The following is an 18,726-nucleotide window of genomic DNA, read 5'->3' on the forward strand; positions in this document are numbered from 1 at the left end:
TTTTATTCCTTTTTTTTCTCCTAAGTGCAATTCTTTATTGCTGATGAAAGGGATGCTACTAAAATCTTTACAAGATAGTGTTGTGTCTCTATGCAGCAAACATAAGACTTCCACGTGCTCATCCAGGAGTCAGCCCCCACACTCAGGGCAATACTTCTACAGATTGTTCTCCTTAGGATGCAGTGCTTTCTCCTTTGCTAAAACTTACCAAGAGTAGAATTGATTATTTCCTTTTGTCAAAAGGTTTGGTCACAAAAGATATCTGTGAACATGGTGGAGACATAGGAATGTAGTCATAGAATCAACAACAAAAAACGACTTGTGATGCTTCAGATACCCATCTACAGTTACACTCTTTCCCATCAAAGAACACCTTACTTCAGATGATTTCCTTTGAAATTAACTTTTTAAATTTTTTTTTAACTTTCTTTTCCCACAAAATGCTGTTGACATGTGCATCCTTGGCTTTTTCCAGTGACGCTGTTAACCATGTGCTTATATTTCACCTGCAAACAAACTGAGATGATGGGAAGAGAGTAATGGCCTAACTGAAACAGCTGCAATGCTTGTGAGCACCAAAGCATGACTCCAAAAGGCAAAAAAGCAGGAGATTCCAAGGAGGAATTCCAAATTCTCTGTAATAAGTGCACATGCTGTGCACACAATGCATTCTCAGTTCAGGTTACTGAGCTTTCAGCATTCTGTGGCTCAAAGACTTCTCTAAATCAGAGGCAGGTCTTTGTGTGTAATACCCTTCACAAATATTTCTCCTGTAAGTTTACCTAGTAGCTTTTGGAAAGGTTTGAATTTTTAGAGTTTGTGACATCCTGTAGCAATGTGTTTTCTTAAAAAAATTGTTTTGTTAATGTTTTCAATCTGCTGCTTGCCACTTTTGTTTGATGTACTTTGGGTCTATTCTCTCCATCTATTATCTGATACCTTCTATTCAGGGTTTTATAGACCATTCTTACTTTATTTTATTCTGTACCTTTGATCACCTATTCTGTCTGTCAGTTTCAAAGTGTCCTTTTGGAATGAGGGATCAAGACTGTGATCAGTAAGCAATATGCAGCAATATCCTAGGTTTCAGCAGTGCTGTGCTTCCTCCTTTTCCTGATTATTTTTACAATTTCATTCCATTTTTCCCTTTACTCTGCTTTTGAGCAGGGGGTTGATATTGTTATAGAGCCAAGTCTGTGCTGTTACTACAAGATCTGTCTTGTGACAGCTTAGTACAGTTGTGTTGTTATGTAAAGTCAGGAGCATTTTAATCTGTGTGCATCACTATAATACTGAATTTTGTGTCATTTTATCAGTTTTCAGTTCAGTATCATAAGGTTCTTCAGCAAATTTTTCTGGTAAATACTCATCATCTTTACTGTCATGAATACCTTTAGATTTCTAGTACAATTTTAGATGTTCCCAGTTCATCCTGTATTATAGATTCTACAGACACTGCCAGCAGGACATGAGCATTGATCTCTGGGGGATGCCACTCTAAAAACTGACCTTTTCTTCCTGACTGTTTGTTTCCCATCTTTTGACCAGCTACTTATCCATGAATTGACTGAAACTTAAATAACCAGCCAACTCCTTCAGGATAAAATGAGAAGTGACCTCAAAAAAATGTGAGCAGAAAATGTAAACCTTCTGTAAGCTATTAATTCTCCTCTGCACTTCTTGATGCAGCTGGGATGAAAACTAAAGCAGTGATACTTGCAGAATAGCTCAGCCTCATAATAATTCTGATCATCATCCATGTGTGGCACTGCAACTCTCAGAAGAGAAGCCTAATTTTCTTGGTGTTTCCAGCTTGTTTCTGGAATAAATTTTGAAGAAGCCCTAGGTAAATAAAATCTCACGTACCCCAGAGCAAGCTGTATGTTAATTCACTATCTGGATTCCTACAGTCTCTCTCGAACAGCATCCCAAATAATAGAATATTAAAATGTTTACTTGAGACAGTACTATAGCTTATATAGTGTTAATTTTACATTTAGATCCATTTCAGTTTGTTCTCACTTTCCGAGCTCCCAGATGCTTCTGAGTTTTTATTGGCCACTTCAAATTGTGGGGTATAGAAGGAATTATGGCAGGGTTCAGGGGCAGGGCAGAGGAATGAATTATCTGGGCATTATGGCAATGCAGAGAGAGGCCACTTGATTCCTGAAACTTGGGAAGTGTTTGCTGTGCATGTCAGCTCAATACGAGTTTGGAAATCACTAGCCGTGAAATCGTTAATGATGGATAATAACATCCAGTGTTCAAGCAGTGCCTGTAACAGTTTATTTTTGATCCAATAATAAATACTTCATGAAGCCCTGGGCAAGGCAGGGGCATAATTTCAGAGAGAAGCCTTCCTTGATGCTTTTAAGAAAAAATAGTGCCAGGTAAGTTCTTTTTTGTTTTCAACTTAAATTACTTGAGTTTAGAGAAATATTTGTGTTTGGTAACTCAGCTCTGAAGAATGGACCACGTAGCAAATTCCTTTGTTGCAGAGTTGTGCAGCGTAAGGCGTCCTTCAAATAAGCATCTCAGAACAAAAAAAAAGAAAGTCCTTTTCACCTTATCCATTGACTTTGGTAGGACTCCTTGTGTAAGCAAAGTGGATGGGCTGGATGTGCAGACTGAAGGACTCTGGAGGAGTAACTCTCAAGAAATTGGTTACGGCTGTAATGTGAGCTGTGCTGACACAGCTGGCAGATAGCTTGAAATTGATGCTCTTGAAAAGAGATAGATCTTTGCCAGAAATATTAGTTTCAAGGAAAAATGACATTTTTTCCTGTCATTACTGTCAAATAGTGCTGTAGTTTCTAAACTGGGTTTGGTAGAGATACATGCTCCCAATATTTAATTTCAGAAGAGGAAAGGGTTTCTCTATGATCAAGAGCCAAGCACACAATACTGTAAAATGCATTCTTAATCCCCAAGAAATGTGAAGTCCCACTCTCTAAAACAATATGAGACTCCTTGGCCCCTCCAGTCTCATCATTACCTTACAAAAGAGCAGTCTCAAAGAGGTTTTACAAAATACTTGTGATTATTTGTCTTTGTACACTTGACTGGTTCTCACCAGGGCTCTGAGGACACTACCAGTCCTCACTAGCCTGCCTGGCCTGGGATTCATTTTCAACCTAACAAACATTTTCAAATTTATATTCCTGGCAAAAAAATCTATCTATTTTCAATGAGCACCTGGTAGATAAAGGCATCCTTTCTGACAAGAAAATATGTATAATCCAGTTAGTTACACAGACAAGAGGCAATGGTATCAACCACTTGTATTTGGGAGTTCTTTATCACCGTATAATGTTCCTTGAACTGCCCTGTCAAGAAAATAAGAAGGCAGAATAGATGTAAATGGTCAAAAATAATCTCTCTCATTTCACTTATGTGGATTTGGAAGGTCAGAACTATGCATTTTTCTCAGCCTTCTTACTATCTCTCAGCCCAAGGTAGGATCAGTGCCTCAGAGCAGGCAAGGGGCTGCTGAAGGGCTTTGTTTCAAAGGAAATGAATGCTGCTGCCACTCCTCATGAGAATCTCCACTGTATTAGAGAGTGTTTCTGATTTCATAATTCTTTGTATTTTAGCAAAGTCAGAGCTAAAAGGTGACAGGGTAGGATAGATCTGCCTTGCTGGAGGTTTGAATATGTGTGCAGCACTACTCAGTTCATCCATCTCATGGCTCTCAGGAAGACAAAATGATAGGATGGGGTGGAGTGTTTTGGAGAAGCACCCTGATTCACCTCTGCTGGTTAATGTGAAGTATTTCTGATGATCTCTGGACAGGCATTCTATCTTGTCTGCTGTAATTCTGCCAGTATCTCAGTGCTGATTCCTTCCATCCATCAAGAGCTTTCCCTCTTTTGAAAGACACAAATAGATGTGCAGTGGAGGGGTTAACAGCTACTAAAATTAACATACTCTCAAAACCATAAATAACTTGTTCTGAAAATTTGAATAGCTAACTTAGGGGGGAAAATCAAGTTCCACATATTGAACTTCAGCATTGTTAATCAGGACATTTGAAAGAAAATTAATACTTTCCCAGAGATTAAAAGCAAATTCAGTCTTTTTGAAAATCAGGTGGGGTTTATTCATTTCAGTTCTGAGTGAAATGAGACTGGTAGAACTAACTGGAATTGGCATAATGAGCACAAATTCTGAAATGCTTTTGCAGAGCAGTTTTGTTATCTTGCCATGTTTCTCTGGTATTTCAAGAGACACTTTTCAATAGGCACAACAGAAGACTGTTGATAGTACTGAATAGTTCTAAATTATGATTTGAGGATGTTAAATTCTGACTGCTTGTAGCTTTGCACAAGAAAAATTCGAGCATCAAATAAAAGCATCACTCTAGTGAAGTGGCTGAAGGTTTTTGTACAGAATGATGAATTATGTCCAATATTTAAAACTAGTCTCTTTCATTACTTGTGTCTCTCTTCACTCTGAAGCTCTTTCCCCCCACCCTGTTTCTGTCATTGAGGTAAAGACAGGTACTCTGCTTCTGTCTTGGAAAGTGATTGCACGATTCTGTGACACCACACATGAAGGAGCAGTAACTGACAGATGCACAGGAATTCCTGTGCCAGGTCAGACTAATGGTGCACACAGTTCAGCACCTTTTCTCCCAGAATCACACAGTTCTAGATGCCTGTGCATCTGGATCTGATGGGTTTGCACCTCAGCATTTAGGAGACCTGCAGCCAGCGCTGTGACAGTGCCTCTGAAGTGTCTGTCATTCCAGGAAAATACAGAAGGGGCTTTTCCACAGAAACAGGCATTTTTCACACCCCTGGGGCACAGTCAGCCTAATGCACTCACTGGCTTTGCTGCTGGCTGCTCACACACCTTGCCTTTAGTTTTTCACCTTGGGCTCTCACTCCTCACTTTAATTAGCTACCAGGGCATGCCAAAATTCTGGGCATCTGAAAGGCTTTCTCCTTTGTTTCTTCACATCACTCATTTTGAGTTTGCTGATGCATCCCCACCTTTTTTTGGTAGAATCATAGGCTGTACCTGCCAGCTACACTGTTCTGCTGGAGTTTGGAAATTTGGTTAGATTTTAATTAAAGGAACTGTTAATGCATCCTGCTTTTAAAGAGATGTCTAACATGTAGAATAGGAAAAAAAAAAAATCAAACTGGAGAAAGCAAAGTGCAGCTGTGGCCACACAAGACATCATAAGCACTTTTTGGTGGTGTGAGCTCAGAGATGGCACTTGGTGAAGACTGTCTCTCTCTCATGCATGGCCTGAGGTAAAGAATGAGGTGTTCTGCACTAGGGAGTTCCAGTCCTGCCTTTAAATGTGTGGCAAACTGTGCTGTTGTCAGTTCTGCAGGGAAAGCCAGCCGGTGTGTAGGTGTGGCTGAGGGGGTAAATTTCATTTCAAGGGCTCATCTCTGAACAGTTCTACAAGCTAAGCAATGTGAACCTAATATTATAATTCCAAGGGGACTCTTATGCTGTGTGGTGAAATTGCTTATTAAATTACAATCACAAAAAAACCAGGAGATAGGCACTGTTCAGCTGGCAGCATACAGGGAAAAAAGGCTGAATTCTAATTATTTGAACAGTGGAGTTAGTGTTATTTCACTGTGTGAAAACAAAATTAGGTTATCACTGATATCATTATTAATGTATGAGATGAAGCAGAAAAACAATTTGTTTCCTAACACCCATTCTGCCCCTCCTCCCCACCCCCTCCCCCAAAAAGATAAAAAAAGAGAATATAACTTAAAAGCAAAAAGGGATTTCTAACACAGGCAGCTCTGAGAGATCTCATTGCTATAGCAGCAAAATGTAGATGATTTATAAATTATCTTAATTTGAAGGTGAGGCATTGTACAAACAGCATTACATTTATTATTTCCCCAGTTAGATTAAAATATAAAAAGGCATATCCAATATCAGTAACACTATTTATTACTCTAATCAGAAACAGGAAATATATTTTCAGCCACTCTAAATCTTAGGTATTCTTTTATTATGCATGAGCAGCTATTACTACTGTTCAGTCATACATGTTCCTTAAGGTACTCATATTGCAATCTCTACTTTTTGAATGGCTTTCAAATAAATAAAACAACTTTTTGCATAAAAATATATTCTGCAACCATAATTAAGTATTGAAATTCACATTTTCATGAATATAACTATTTCATACATGAGATGAATCCATTGTAAAAATTTTAGAGGTTTTTAGAGCCAGCACAAAAGTGTTTTACTTTACATTACAACTCTGAACACATCTTATGCCCTTGAATGTGAACTGCCTTGAATTTTGTTAAGATTCTGTTCTTCATTCTCATTTTCACACTCAATGAGCCGCTACTGTTTCAGTCCAAAAGGGATCAGTCAGTGAAGCTGTGTCATGAAAGTAGTTACAGAGTCTGATAAGATTCTTTAAAACTCATTTTTATTTAGCCAGGAGTCACAAATCTAGCTGCAAACACTGCTCAAGATCTCCCCTCTCTTTTGAGTATCATTTGAGAATACAAAATCAGATTTAAGAACAGGATACAGTGTAAAGATAGTTTTCCTGTTATGTTATCCATACTATGTTAATATATCCATTAAAAGCAAAATCTATAAATATCCAAATGCCTTTGATTCACGTGTATAATTTTGTCCTTTACCTACAACTAGATATTTAATTATTAGCATTAAAATTTCATTAAAACTGAAAAATAATAAATTATTAATAAAACTGTGCAAAACAGGAATCTTTCTGAGGATGGAATTACATAAGTTTGGTGATAAAATTTTTATAAGTAAGGAACTACACCCAATCCAGTAGAAGGGACAAGGCCCATAACTCTGAGGTGTGAAGAGATGTGTTTGGAGTATCTTTTACAGTTAGACCCTAAAACTCTCAGTTTCTCGGATGCATGCTTTTGGTTTGTGTAAGAGGTGCACATTTGTGGCATTGAATAGCTGATTTTTCCACTACCTCAGGGAGCCTGGCCTTGCATATTCCATGAAAAGACCACTGAAACCATAGTGGGTGATCAAACACCAAGTGCTCTTACCCAATTTCTTTAGAAGGTATAAATAAATGTTTTCTGGAGAAGAGACAAGAAATCAGCCTGGCCTTTCCTTGGAGAATTTCCTGTTACAACTCTCTTTTGTCCCCCTGTTTCTTCATTCACATTCCCAAAAAGCATTTTTAATTGCTTCTGAAGTGGAACAGGTGTACCAGGAGAGGACCAAGAGCATCACACTGCAGTGCTGGTGAGGGCAGGTGGCAGGAGGTGAGGCACAAGGTCTTTGCATTTCTGATGTGTCAGATGAGTGATCTGACCAGCAGGATAATGGATAAATAAAAGGCAAATAGTGGAGGTACTTGGGGAAAAATACAAAAAATACCTTATTAGTGCTTAAATCAGTAAGTGATTTACCCCATGTGAGGAAGCAGAAGCTTTGAAAAAGCAGCTGCAAAAAATGTAAAAATGTCCAAAGGATATCTTGGACACTGTCATATAACATAAATGTTAACCATGCATTTTCCATCAGCAAGGAGAGCGTGGCTGAGTGGCACATCCCCACAGACACAGAGCCTGGATTTGGAACAATTTATTGGTAGAACAAACAGCCTCTCAGCCAGCCAAAGTCAGGCCTCAACAAGTCTCAGATAATTTTTCATATATTCAAAGCAAATTAGCAGAGATTTACATACTCGTTTTTAACTGTGGCCTCTCTTCATTGCCAAATGGATGTTCTAGTTCATTTCCTCTTTTGTTTCAGTCAGAAGTACAATTAAACACTGAGCAGAATCTATTACTGTTTGTTGAAAGCAACTACTGCTGAGTGAGCTCAGCCCTACTGACTGCCTCCTTCTACCATCTAGTGGCACTCTCACTATACTGCTTTTCTCTCTCCAAAGGGTTCAGTGAGAATGATAATAAATGTACACTCTTGAAAAGAAAAAAATACACTTTTGAAATGAGTAATGTACCTGGAGAGGAAATCCTTTTTTTTTTTTTTTTAAATATGGAAAAGTAGTTTTCACACAGAAACTATTTATGAGAGAACAGAAAGGATTCAGTGGTGTAAAGTACTTATGTCAGAGAAAAATTCTGCATCCTGTGGTCTTGTAAATGGTAAGTTAGGTTTGTTGATTGATTTCTTCTCTTTTTTTTTTTTTTTTTTTTTTTTTTTGGTGGGAGAGCTTGGATTTTAAGTTGCAGGCTGCAGAATGGCACTGTTGAATATCCTAAGGAAGTGCCTATTTAGAAGCACACTTGGTTTGTTTTCTACCTGGATATTTAAAGGGCACAACAAAAAGTAAAATATCTCATCAAATGTAATGCTTTGAAGGCATATAGAACCCATATGGTTTCTTTCCTGATTATACAATTTTATTAAGAGCTTTCAGTGTTCTGTTTTGCAATAGATGTTTCTGTTTCATTCAGGGAAAAAGCTTAAATGTCAATGAACTAGGAATTTAAGGCTTGGGATGTTTTCAATCAAAATGCATGTTCTGGTTATTTATGTGACTGAACAAACATTAATGATCTCAAATGCTTTCTGCTCTTTGAGCTGAGTTGTTTTCACAGAGTGCAGGTATTGATGAATTAGACTACATATGAAATCAATTTTTTTTCAAATTCCATAAAAAAGGCATATTTCTTCCTTTTCACTTGCAGCAAATTGACACAACAAACTGATGGAAGTCAGAATGTAGAATATCAGAATCCAGGGGTTTTTTTTTCCTTTTTTTTTAAAACATGTGTTATTCTGTATCCTAATCACCTTGACAAGTTTTCAACCTGTTTCCAGGGTGGGAAGATCCCCATCAGGTGGACTGCTCCGGAAGCCATCGCTTACCGCAAGTTCTCCTCTGCCAGCGATGCCTGGAGCTACGGAATTGTCATGTGGGAGGTGATGTCCTACGGAGAGAGGCCCTACTGGGAGATGTCCAACCAGGATGTGAGTGCTGCCCAGGATTCATCTCTATCTTTTTCAAATGTGTTTTAAAAGTTATTGCCATTCCCTGCCCTGCTTTGCTGTCTCATTCTCTTTCTAGGCTGGAATCTCAATTTTAAAAAAGAACAAATTTTCTTCTAGTATAATTGAAAGCTTGTTCTAGAAAAAAATATGGGAAAGGGGAAATGGTAGAGTTTTTTTCTCTACCACAATTTAAGTTTTCACAAATTCTCTTGTTTGATGGATCCCTGTGACAGCTCAAACTGGTACACTCAGTCTTCACACCAGCCATCAAGCTCTGTGTCAAAAAGTGGACTATCGGCCAAGCCACCTTAACCTCTCTCATCTATGTGCCTGGAATATCCCTGCATTGGTTCTGAAGAATTGACAAGACATTCCCAGATGGCTGTTTTTACACTGTTGCTAAGTTATTCAGCTGTTCAAGTCTGGTTGCTTGTTAAGGCTGATCGGTCATTTGGGGATAAGGATCTGAGAGAGATTTTGATTTTAAAAAATAATTTCACTGTTTGAGGAAGAAAAGGAAAGAAGTAACCAAACCTGTCAGAAACATAAAAAAAGACTGTCACAAACCTCTCCATTTAGAATATATTAGATAATCAGCTACAGCATGAAGATAGCAACATTTAATTACTCCTACATCCAAAATAAAAATGTCTGTTAATACAAAACGATGCTGCAGCCCCTAATGATGCCAATTGCTGGGGGCTTTCCCTGCAGTTCAGCAGTTCCCAGCACAAAGGACTCCTTTTCTCCTACCCAGAGGATTTCAGTGCCAGAATGTGAGCAGTGAGCATCTGTGACCTTCTACATACATTTAGTCACTTCAAGTGTCATTGGGAAATTTTGAGTTATTAGACATAATGTAAAGTTTATTTTACTGGATATTGGGACCATTCTTTTAGTACAGTAATTGCCCTGAATTCACATGGGCTTATTTTGCAAAAATAATAGAACTTTCAAAGGTCAGTGGTACTGTACAGCTGGCAGGGAAAACAACAGAGAGGGATGTGCACTAAACAGATTCATAAAAGACACAGGATGCAAACAACAGTTAATCAAGTCTTGCATGGGTATAGTCAGAGGTTCTGCTACATCAGAATGTCTGCTGACATTACCATTAAGACACTTACTGAGTTTTGATCATTATAAAGCCCTTGTCTAGATAGCAATTAAAATATTTCTTGAATTGGGTGGATTTTGGTAGATCACCAAAAGTTTTTTCCAAGTATAAACTCTGCAGAACCAGGTCTGGTTTGGGGTTGTTTTCTCATTCCATTACCAGTTGCTTTTCTAATTATACAGCTTTGGAAAATGAACTAACTTTTTTTTAGACTGATGAATACAGCTGATGAGATAAGCTTTTCTGGTATGTGCCACCTAAATAAACCCAGTCTGGTGTTCAGAGACTACAGCTGCTCACAGGTATCCAGAATGACTCAACACCTCTGCAAATCCAGCATCCTCTGTTTATATTCCCCAGCAAGGATTTGGAAGCTGAACTTAAGGAAACCAAGTTGCAAAATGCTTCTCATAAAATTAATACTGTACATATAATAAATTTAAGCCTCTGCATAATGCAGAGGCTTAAAAATGTTGCTAAGTTTGAGAATTGCTCTTGTTTAAGTAAATAACCATTTTATTATTGTAGTAAGTCACTTCCAAACTGTGTCAGTGCTGATTAATGCACTTCTTAGATGTGTGGCAGGCACCAGAGGTGTCCATTAATTAGGGCTGCTGCACAGTCTGTCGTGTCTTATTGCTTAATTAATAAACATTAGCCAAGATATTGAACTTTCCAAGGAAACTAGTGTACTGATGAACAGATTGTGCTAAGAGTCTGGCTTGGTAATGCTCATGTGAGGGAAGGAAGATTTATATTCCATGCATTTGGTCTGTAGAACAGCTGTGAGTGAAGTCTACTGGGACACCTGTTAGAGGCCACCGTATAAATTAATGCATGTTGCAGAGCTGCAGTATTCAAAAAGAAGGGAAAAAATGAAAAGAATTTTTAATGGGTTGTAATTGGTATGCAAGGAAACTACTGTAGCAAACAGAATAAAACTCCTTACACTCCAGAAAGTTTCTTGTAATACTGAAAAAAACCAACTTCTCCTAATATAGCTCTTTCAACTCACAGATATCAAAACACTTGGCAGGCGCCTGGGATTGGCTCAGTACCATGAGGCAGCAGCAGCTGCCTCTCCCTCCTGGTAGATTTTTCAGATGTCAGGAGGACACAGGGACAATGTCCCTCTGGACTCTCTTCTGTCTCAGTCTCATTAAAAAAGCTGTCAGTTAACTTTTTAAAGCAAGAATCCTGTTACTATTAATAATGAAACTATCAGGAAGATTACAGCTTCATTTTCAGATGGTATTTTTGCCAGTCGCCAATTTTTTTGAAATTGCACATGTATAAATTTTGTGTAGAAGTCCATAAAATACTGCTCAGACAATTATAACCAATATGTAATATTAACTCTGTTAATATTCAAACTTCACAGCTATGTCTAACATCAAACAAGCTGTTGCTTTACCCTTCCTGTAGATGCAGATTTCATGACTGATGTGGTGCTTTGTCAGCCTTAAACTGGCAAGGGGAAAAGGCATTTGAGAGGAGTTAACATGTAAAATCTTTACATGTTTTATAATATACAATTTTATATTACTAAGAAAAACTTAATACTTCTTCCCTTTTAGGTACATGGATATCTGATTTCTCTGAACAGAGAGAGATGGCTGCTATGCACATGGTAGAACAAGAGCTAAAATAAATATATAAATAAATAACGAACTAAAATGCTCTAATTCTTCCTTTGAGACTTGATTCCCATTGCAGTATTAGACACTTATCACATCTTTACTCTTGCTTCTTGGAATCTAAAAATAATACTTGCCTCACAAGGGATACTAATGAGGCAATATTTCCAGTTTATTTTTTAATGTGCTGGTATTAATGAGAAATTATAATTTTCCCAGTATCAGCTGGCATTTCTCTTCATACTGAAATGTTCCTTTTGAAAAGAGAGGAAACAAAATGCACTGTGACTTCATTTTCAGAGATATGTTAAAATAAAGTGCGGCAGAGAAAATATATCAGGAAAATTGTGGTTGCTTTTGGGTTTTTCCTGAATAAATTACTTCAGCAAAACCTCATCAGCCCTCTATTGTTGTGTTGAGCAAATGCTATATATCTCTGAAAAGTAGAGCAGCTTTCCTGTTGCCTTAAAAACAAAATACATTTCATAAATTCCACATTTGCAACAGGCACAGTTTAATGTAAAAAATTTCAATATCTGCATTTCTGGGCTGCTAAGGATGGCCAGTACCAACTAAGCTCTGCCCCTCTCTGTCAGGAGTGTTTTATGAACCCACTTCTGACAAACTGCTTGAGATACATTAATAATAAATGGAAAACCAAATGTGATTAAAATTCCATGCACGTGGTTGAGTTTCACCCATCCTGAGTCCATGGGGGCATTTTTATCACTGGGAGGCAAGGTTCTGAAGGAAATATTTCCCTGGCAATGGGACAGTGGCATTTTTTCTTGTAACAGCAGCATGTACACTACAGGCCCAAGTCTTCTGTGTTTATAAAACAGACAAGCAGCTGTGAGCAGCTACAAAAGGCTCATTCCATTTCCTGCCATGCAATCAAGGGGAGCTCAGGTCCTAATGTGGCTTCCTTACTCTTATTTTATTTACATAATGCTTGCAGCATAAGCATTAGGCATTGCTGAGCAGTGCCAGCATTAATTCAGAATTCAAATAGAGAATGGGGATATATTCCAGGATAATAAGATTTAATATATTGAAGCCAGAGCTGATGCTGTAAAACATTGATTTGCTGTAAACAGTTTAATGTAACCCCTTCCAGCTGCATTAATACGTCTGCAGCATGTACATACATCTGTGTGAAAATGATGAATGTCTCCTTGCAGCTCAGGGGGTATCAGTGCAGCAGGTATGTTGCTCCTAAGTGCACTGTGTGGTTATAAATATTGTCTGCAATCATTTGTACATTAGCAAACATTTAGCATTGGCTGGATTTTTATGTGTGAGGGTTATGCATGTGTGGTAAGGCTGGTCTTTATCCTAGCTTTGTTTTTGATCAGCCACTGAGTAGCTCTGCATTCCTTTTTAAGTAAAAAAGAACCCTGACTGTGTAATTTGTAACATCATCCCCGCTGCTACCACCACTTATTGCAGAACCTCCTGACCTTCCCTTGTGTTTTTTAAATCAAACCTTACATAGGATGAATCCGTGTAAGCTGTTATGAATCCATGAAGCTTTTCATGTAACTTAGCTAGTTTTTCTAACTCCTATCAAGCCAGGCTGCTAATCTTCTTTTCAATCAATGTTTTTTGCTACCCATATTACTAAAAATAAGCTTTCCTTTGACTTGGATCAACCTGTGATTTACATGATTTTCTTACATGTGATTTACCTGTGGCAGCAGATCTGCTTCTTTCTGAATCTTTACCAAACACATTTTATGTATCTGCTGAATCTGAAGGTCTCACTCACTTTAGGGTAATATCATAATTTTATTAACTTTTGTTTAGTCACGAACATCTCAGACATCCAGGTTTTTGAGGGAGACTGTGCAAAACAACATTGCTGTAACTTGGTGTGGGGGACATTGTCAGAATTAATCATACTCCAAGGATCAGCAGAAAAATGGGAATACCAAGTAAATTATCTGGTGCCACAATGTGTATTTGTGGTGCTTGATTGTATTGGATTATTGCAACACACAAACACTGTGTCAAAATGCAAATATTAGAGCACGGTGGGATGCAGTGGCCGCAGCAGGTAAGTTTGTGGCCCCCTGAAGTGGAAAATGATGATGGTATTGCTGAATTCTTTATTCCACTCCTGCTTGCTTAGCTGTTTGAAGGGGATGACCAGTGACCCTAAAAAAGTTCCTACTGTGTTTCATATGCCTACAAAATATTTCCTGTCTCCTCTGGTCACACCCCTGCCAGTCCTGATTCCCCAGGTGAAGCCCCAGCAATGCATAAAGTGATGGTGGCTGTGCCACGGATAATTTATCATTCCTGGTTTCTAATTATTAGTGTCACACTGTCCTTTCAGCATTTAATGCCTGATAACCATACAGATTGTATTTCTGTAGGTTATACTGTCCATTGAAGAGGGCTACAGGCTTCCAGCTCCCATGGGCTGCCCAGCTTCTCTTCACCAGCTCATGCTTCACTGCTGGCAGAAGGAGAGGAACCACCGTCCCAAATTCAGTGACATTGTCAGCTTCCTGGACAAGCTGATCCGCAACCCCAGCACCCTTCACACCCTAGTGGAGGATGTCCTTGTGTAAGACTCTTTTTGAAACATTCTGTTTTTTCATAACACATAGTGGCTATCATTATGGGTTTAGGGCATTAAGTAGGGGTGGAAGAACGACCTACTTAATGTTCTGAGTTCATAAAGTCATGCAGGTTCAAATAATTTTAAGCTCCTTTTAAGGTTTGCTTCATTGTTAATACGCTGTTGTATAAGGAGGTTTTTTTCTCAAGCCATGCAGATTATATTAGGCTTTTTTATTATTATTTTTGTCTGAGTTCTGTTTCTGCACTATCTATCCTTAATCTTTGTGAATCTCTTTGTTCTTTTTTGTGTGCGTGCATTTTTCCTATGTGCTTGTTTTCTCTTTGTAATTTTTTTTCTCCATTCAGCAGCCTGTCTCTCCATCTGACAGTGCTCAAGCAATTTGTGAACTGCCTTGGAGTAATATCCTGCAGAAAGTAGCTGTGTCTTAGCTTGTTAAATCTTTATTTTCTGCAGCAGAATGGCAGCAATGATCAAAGAAGAGACTATGCTGTTACCATCCCACTAAAAATTCTTGCCCAGGGTTTGTTTTTTTTTTCATTAATAATGTTTCAGAAATGAATGCAGCCACAAGATAAGCAAGGCTGAGGTAGAAGAATTTGTCAGTATTTGTAGGCTTATTGATTCGAGCTGTCCCTGCATATATCAGCTGAAATCAGCAAAGGTCCAGGTGGCCTCACTCTCTCCAGTCACTAAGAGTGACCTTAAGATAAAGGTGCTTTCATGGATACCCCATGGGCTTTGAAAGGGTTCTCAAGCCCTGACTGGGGCTCGCTGAGAACCTTTAAATGTTTTTGAGAAGGGCTGAGCAACAAGACAAAATTGGGGCTGGTACCTTGCTGTGGGAAATGCTGAATGGAGAAGTTGATAGGAAAACCTGGAGTCAGGGCTGCAGCCATTTCATCAACACAGACTAGGGAGACTTGGCATGGATTAAATATCATGCCTTAGAGTTAGCATCCTCTATGTGTGTATGCATATAAAAATATATATATGTGACTTGCTATTTGTACCTGGATCACTTTATTTAGCATCAGAGTAATGTATTTTTATCTCTTTTTATTTAAATCATAACTTAGGGTCTAAAATACTTACACTTTATTGAACTATGACTGACTTCACCTGCTTGTGAAAGTTTTTTTCCATTCATTTGAGAATGCTTGATGCAGTTGTTGGGTAACCTTCTATAGAATCATAGAGTAATTCAGATGGGAAGGGACCATGGTAGGTCTTTAATTACAGTTTGTACTTAAGTCTGTTCTCCTATCCTTCACCTTCTCCCTCTATCATTTTGATAATATGAATGAAAATCACAGTACTTACTGTATTTGAGTATGTGTGGGTGAAACTTGGTTCATTAAGATATGAGGCTGTGTTGCTTCCTATGTTACACATGAAGTCATGTTCCATCAGTAAATGTTGGCTGGCTTTTGCTGTGTAAATTTTCATTTACAATAAATTGTGTCTTTCTCCTAAAGACTATCACAAAGCTTTTGCAAACAGCAGTGTGCATTTTCTGCATTTTGTTCATACAATTTCTCTATATAAAATGCATAAAGCAAGTGGAACTTGTGAGCCCTCCAAATGTGGCACACAAGAGAAGACTGGAAATCAGTGCCCCAAAATTACAATCTTTTTTTTTCCATCTTTCTGTTTCAGTTGTGATAATATTAGGGGAAAGAGCTCAAAAAGAAATGTGACTAAATTAGCTCCTTCCATTTTATTTGCTACTCTATGTAATTCTATGTAAAGCAAAGATAGGACATTTTATTCTTTTGACTTCTTTTAGGGTGAATTTTAGCTTTTGAGTACTGTAATCAAAGTGTTCTTGTAGCATAATGGTATCACAATGAGAAGCCATCTGGGGTGATTGTAGGTAAATGTAAAAATCATCTCATGGTGGTTTCATTTTTTTAATTGCATCTTATGCTAAATTTTCATTATTCTCTACATTGAATACTGTATCAAAAATTATTATAATCCTGAACATGTTGATCTGCAAGGAAACATTCTGGGGAGAAAAAAGAAGTGCAGTGGGAGAGGCCTACTCCTCAGTGTGTTACTGAGCTGCAGTTCTTTAATAAAATGTATTGTTTAAATAGTGCAGCTTGGCAGACTGAAGTGATTTATAAGTTTTAGACAAGAGGTTAAAGAGATCTTCAGTTAAGGTCTGACCTTTACAGCTCAGACTCCTCTCTCATTCCTTCTGCCTTTTAGTAAAAGCTATGTCTACCAGGGTAAATTGGGTGTCACATTTTGTATTGCTTGGTAACCTTTGCATTTTTTGTTGTTTGTTTACAGAATGCCAGATTCACCTGGTGAAGTTCCAGAATATCCTTTGTTTGTTTCAGTCAGTGACTGGCTGGATTCCATAAAAATGGGTCAGTATAAAAATAACTTCATGGCAGCAGGTTTCACAACTTTGGATATGGTTTCAAGAATGAATATTGAGTAAGTATATAATCTATTATCCCTACTGTGACTAATTAATCTGAATTTGGATGCTGCAGACACACAAATTTTGCAGAGTATGGAACAGTGCTTTCATTTCCTTTCCTTTCTCAGCTCACAAAAGACAAATACATTTATTTAGCAAAACAACACAAGAAATGTATGATGGAGTGACCCAGAATTGTTAGATCCACTCTGTGACTACACCAAACACAACCAAAGGCCAGGGATGAGTGCTTCTTGGGGAATCAGTTTTGATCTAGACCACTGAAATCAGTGGCAAAAATATTTTCTTACTTTGCTATGAATATCATCCAAACTTTTTCAGTCCTAACAAAGAAGTTGTTCCAACCATCTCTGACACCACCCTGTGGTTTTTCAATGCAAACCCTTCACTCAATACAGAAGTGTTTGGGCAAACTATGGATTCATATGGTAGCATGATGATGGGATCTGTTGTGCTCTCTACTCCCTTCCCAAGAATTCCCAATCTTTTATTTGATGCTAGGACTGCCTGTATTAATGGTAGCTGTCAGTTAAGATTGAAGAATTTTGCATGTAAAGTTAGGACTGATTTTCTCCCACGTGCATCATTTCATATTCACCTACATTGAATTCTATCTACCACATTATGGCATAGTCACTTACTTTTGTGAGATCCTTCCAAAACTCTGCACAGCTGCCCCTTTCCCTTCCTGCCCTGAACAATTCAGCCTCACCAGCTGAGTTGTTCACCTCTTGCTCACGTTTTCCCAGACCATTTACTGATTTGTTGAACAATAATGTTCAACATTATCCCAGCAGAGGTCCCTGCAGATTTAAATCAATGACTACATTGTAAAACCTGACCATTTTCTGCTAACCTCCCATATTTAAACTGTTATTTAGTCATGCAAAGACCACACTATGCTACATATTATGTTATACCCCATATTACACAGAAGTTGTTGCTCATTTTCATTATAAAGCTTTTGTGAGGAATCTTCTCTAAAGCTTTTGGAAATCCAAGTGAGGTGTATCAAATGGATCATCTGCATCCACTGGAAACAAGTAATTTAATAAGACAGAACTTTTATTTGCAAAAGCCATGGTGACTCAAGTAGCTCATTCATCCAAGCATCCAGTAATTTTGTACTTTCCTGTAGTTTCTCTTACGCCCTGTAACGATCACAGACTCACGGGTCTGTGGTTCCCCAGATCTTCCCTGGAAACATTTTGTCTGGCACCATGCTCCATACTTCAGGCACCAAGAAATTAACATGTGGAGCACAGCTGGTAACTCCCTCTCTCACAACCCTGATAGTAAGTCCATTATTTCATCTTCATTTTCTTTTGGAACTTTTGCCTAAATATAATCTTGTCTGGACATGGGCTGCTGCTTGTTTTTACAGTTTTTCCTATAACCTCTCCTGCAGTCACTTCAGATACTCTGGCAAGTCCCCCAGAAAGGATCTGGCATGGGAGCCATTTCCATTTTTTCCACAGTGAATGTCAACTCAAATGGTTAAGTTTTCCAACAATGGCCACTCCTTCAGTGCTCTTTTATGCCCAAATCATCATTAGACTCTACACATTTTATGGCAGGTTTCTGGTACCCAGTGAGTTTGCAAAAAGATTTATTATAAGTTTGATTTTTTCTATTTTATTATTGGGGTTGTTTTTTCTGTTTGCTCCTCAAGCTCCTTTTTAGTCTGCCTTACTGTGCTTTTACAGCTAATCTTAGGTTATTATCCTTTCTACTTCCTTTAGATACCATTTCAACTTTTTGAGAGATTCCCTCTCTCTTCAAATAATTTGTGTTACACAAGACCTGCTGGCTTCTTTCTGTGCTTTATCAGGCCTTCATTCCTGATAAATGCTAAGCATTGGTCTTGCATTTCTAAGACCCCTCTCCACTGTAAAGCTTTATTCTTTACACTGACTCCTTTTAGTTTCTCAGATGCTCAATACTTTTGCTGACCTCAAGTGTTGTCTGTCAT

General features: G+C 38.1%; 1 protein-coding gene across 1 annotated transcript in view; it reads left to right on the forward strand.

Annotated features, from left to right (window-relative positions):
• EPHA6 (EPH receptor A6) overlaps positions 1-18,726 on the forward strand; it is a 371,852-nt gene that overhangs the window by 342,330 nt on the left and 10,796 nt on the right. The window contains exons 15-17 of the mRNA XM_059871825.1: positions 8,785-8,934; positions 14,088-14,281; positions 16,598-16,747. Coding sequence (XP_059727808.1) covers positions 8,785-8,934; positions 14,088-14,281; positions 16,598-16,747 — 494 coding nt within the window. The remainder of the gene's footprint in view (positions 1-8,784; positions 8,935-14,087; positions 14,282-16,597; positions 16,748-18,726) is intronic.

Source organism: Haemorhous mexicanus, chromosome 2, assembly GCF_027477595.1.
Source record: "Haemorhous mexicanus isolate bHaeMex1 chromosome 2, bHaeMex1.pri, whole genome shotgun sequence".
In the NCBI taxonomy this organism is placed as follows: domain Eukaryota; kingdom Metazoa; phylum Chordata; class Aves; order Passeriformes; family Fringillidae; genus Haemorhous; species Haemorhous mexicanus.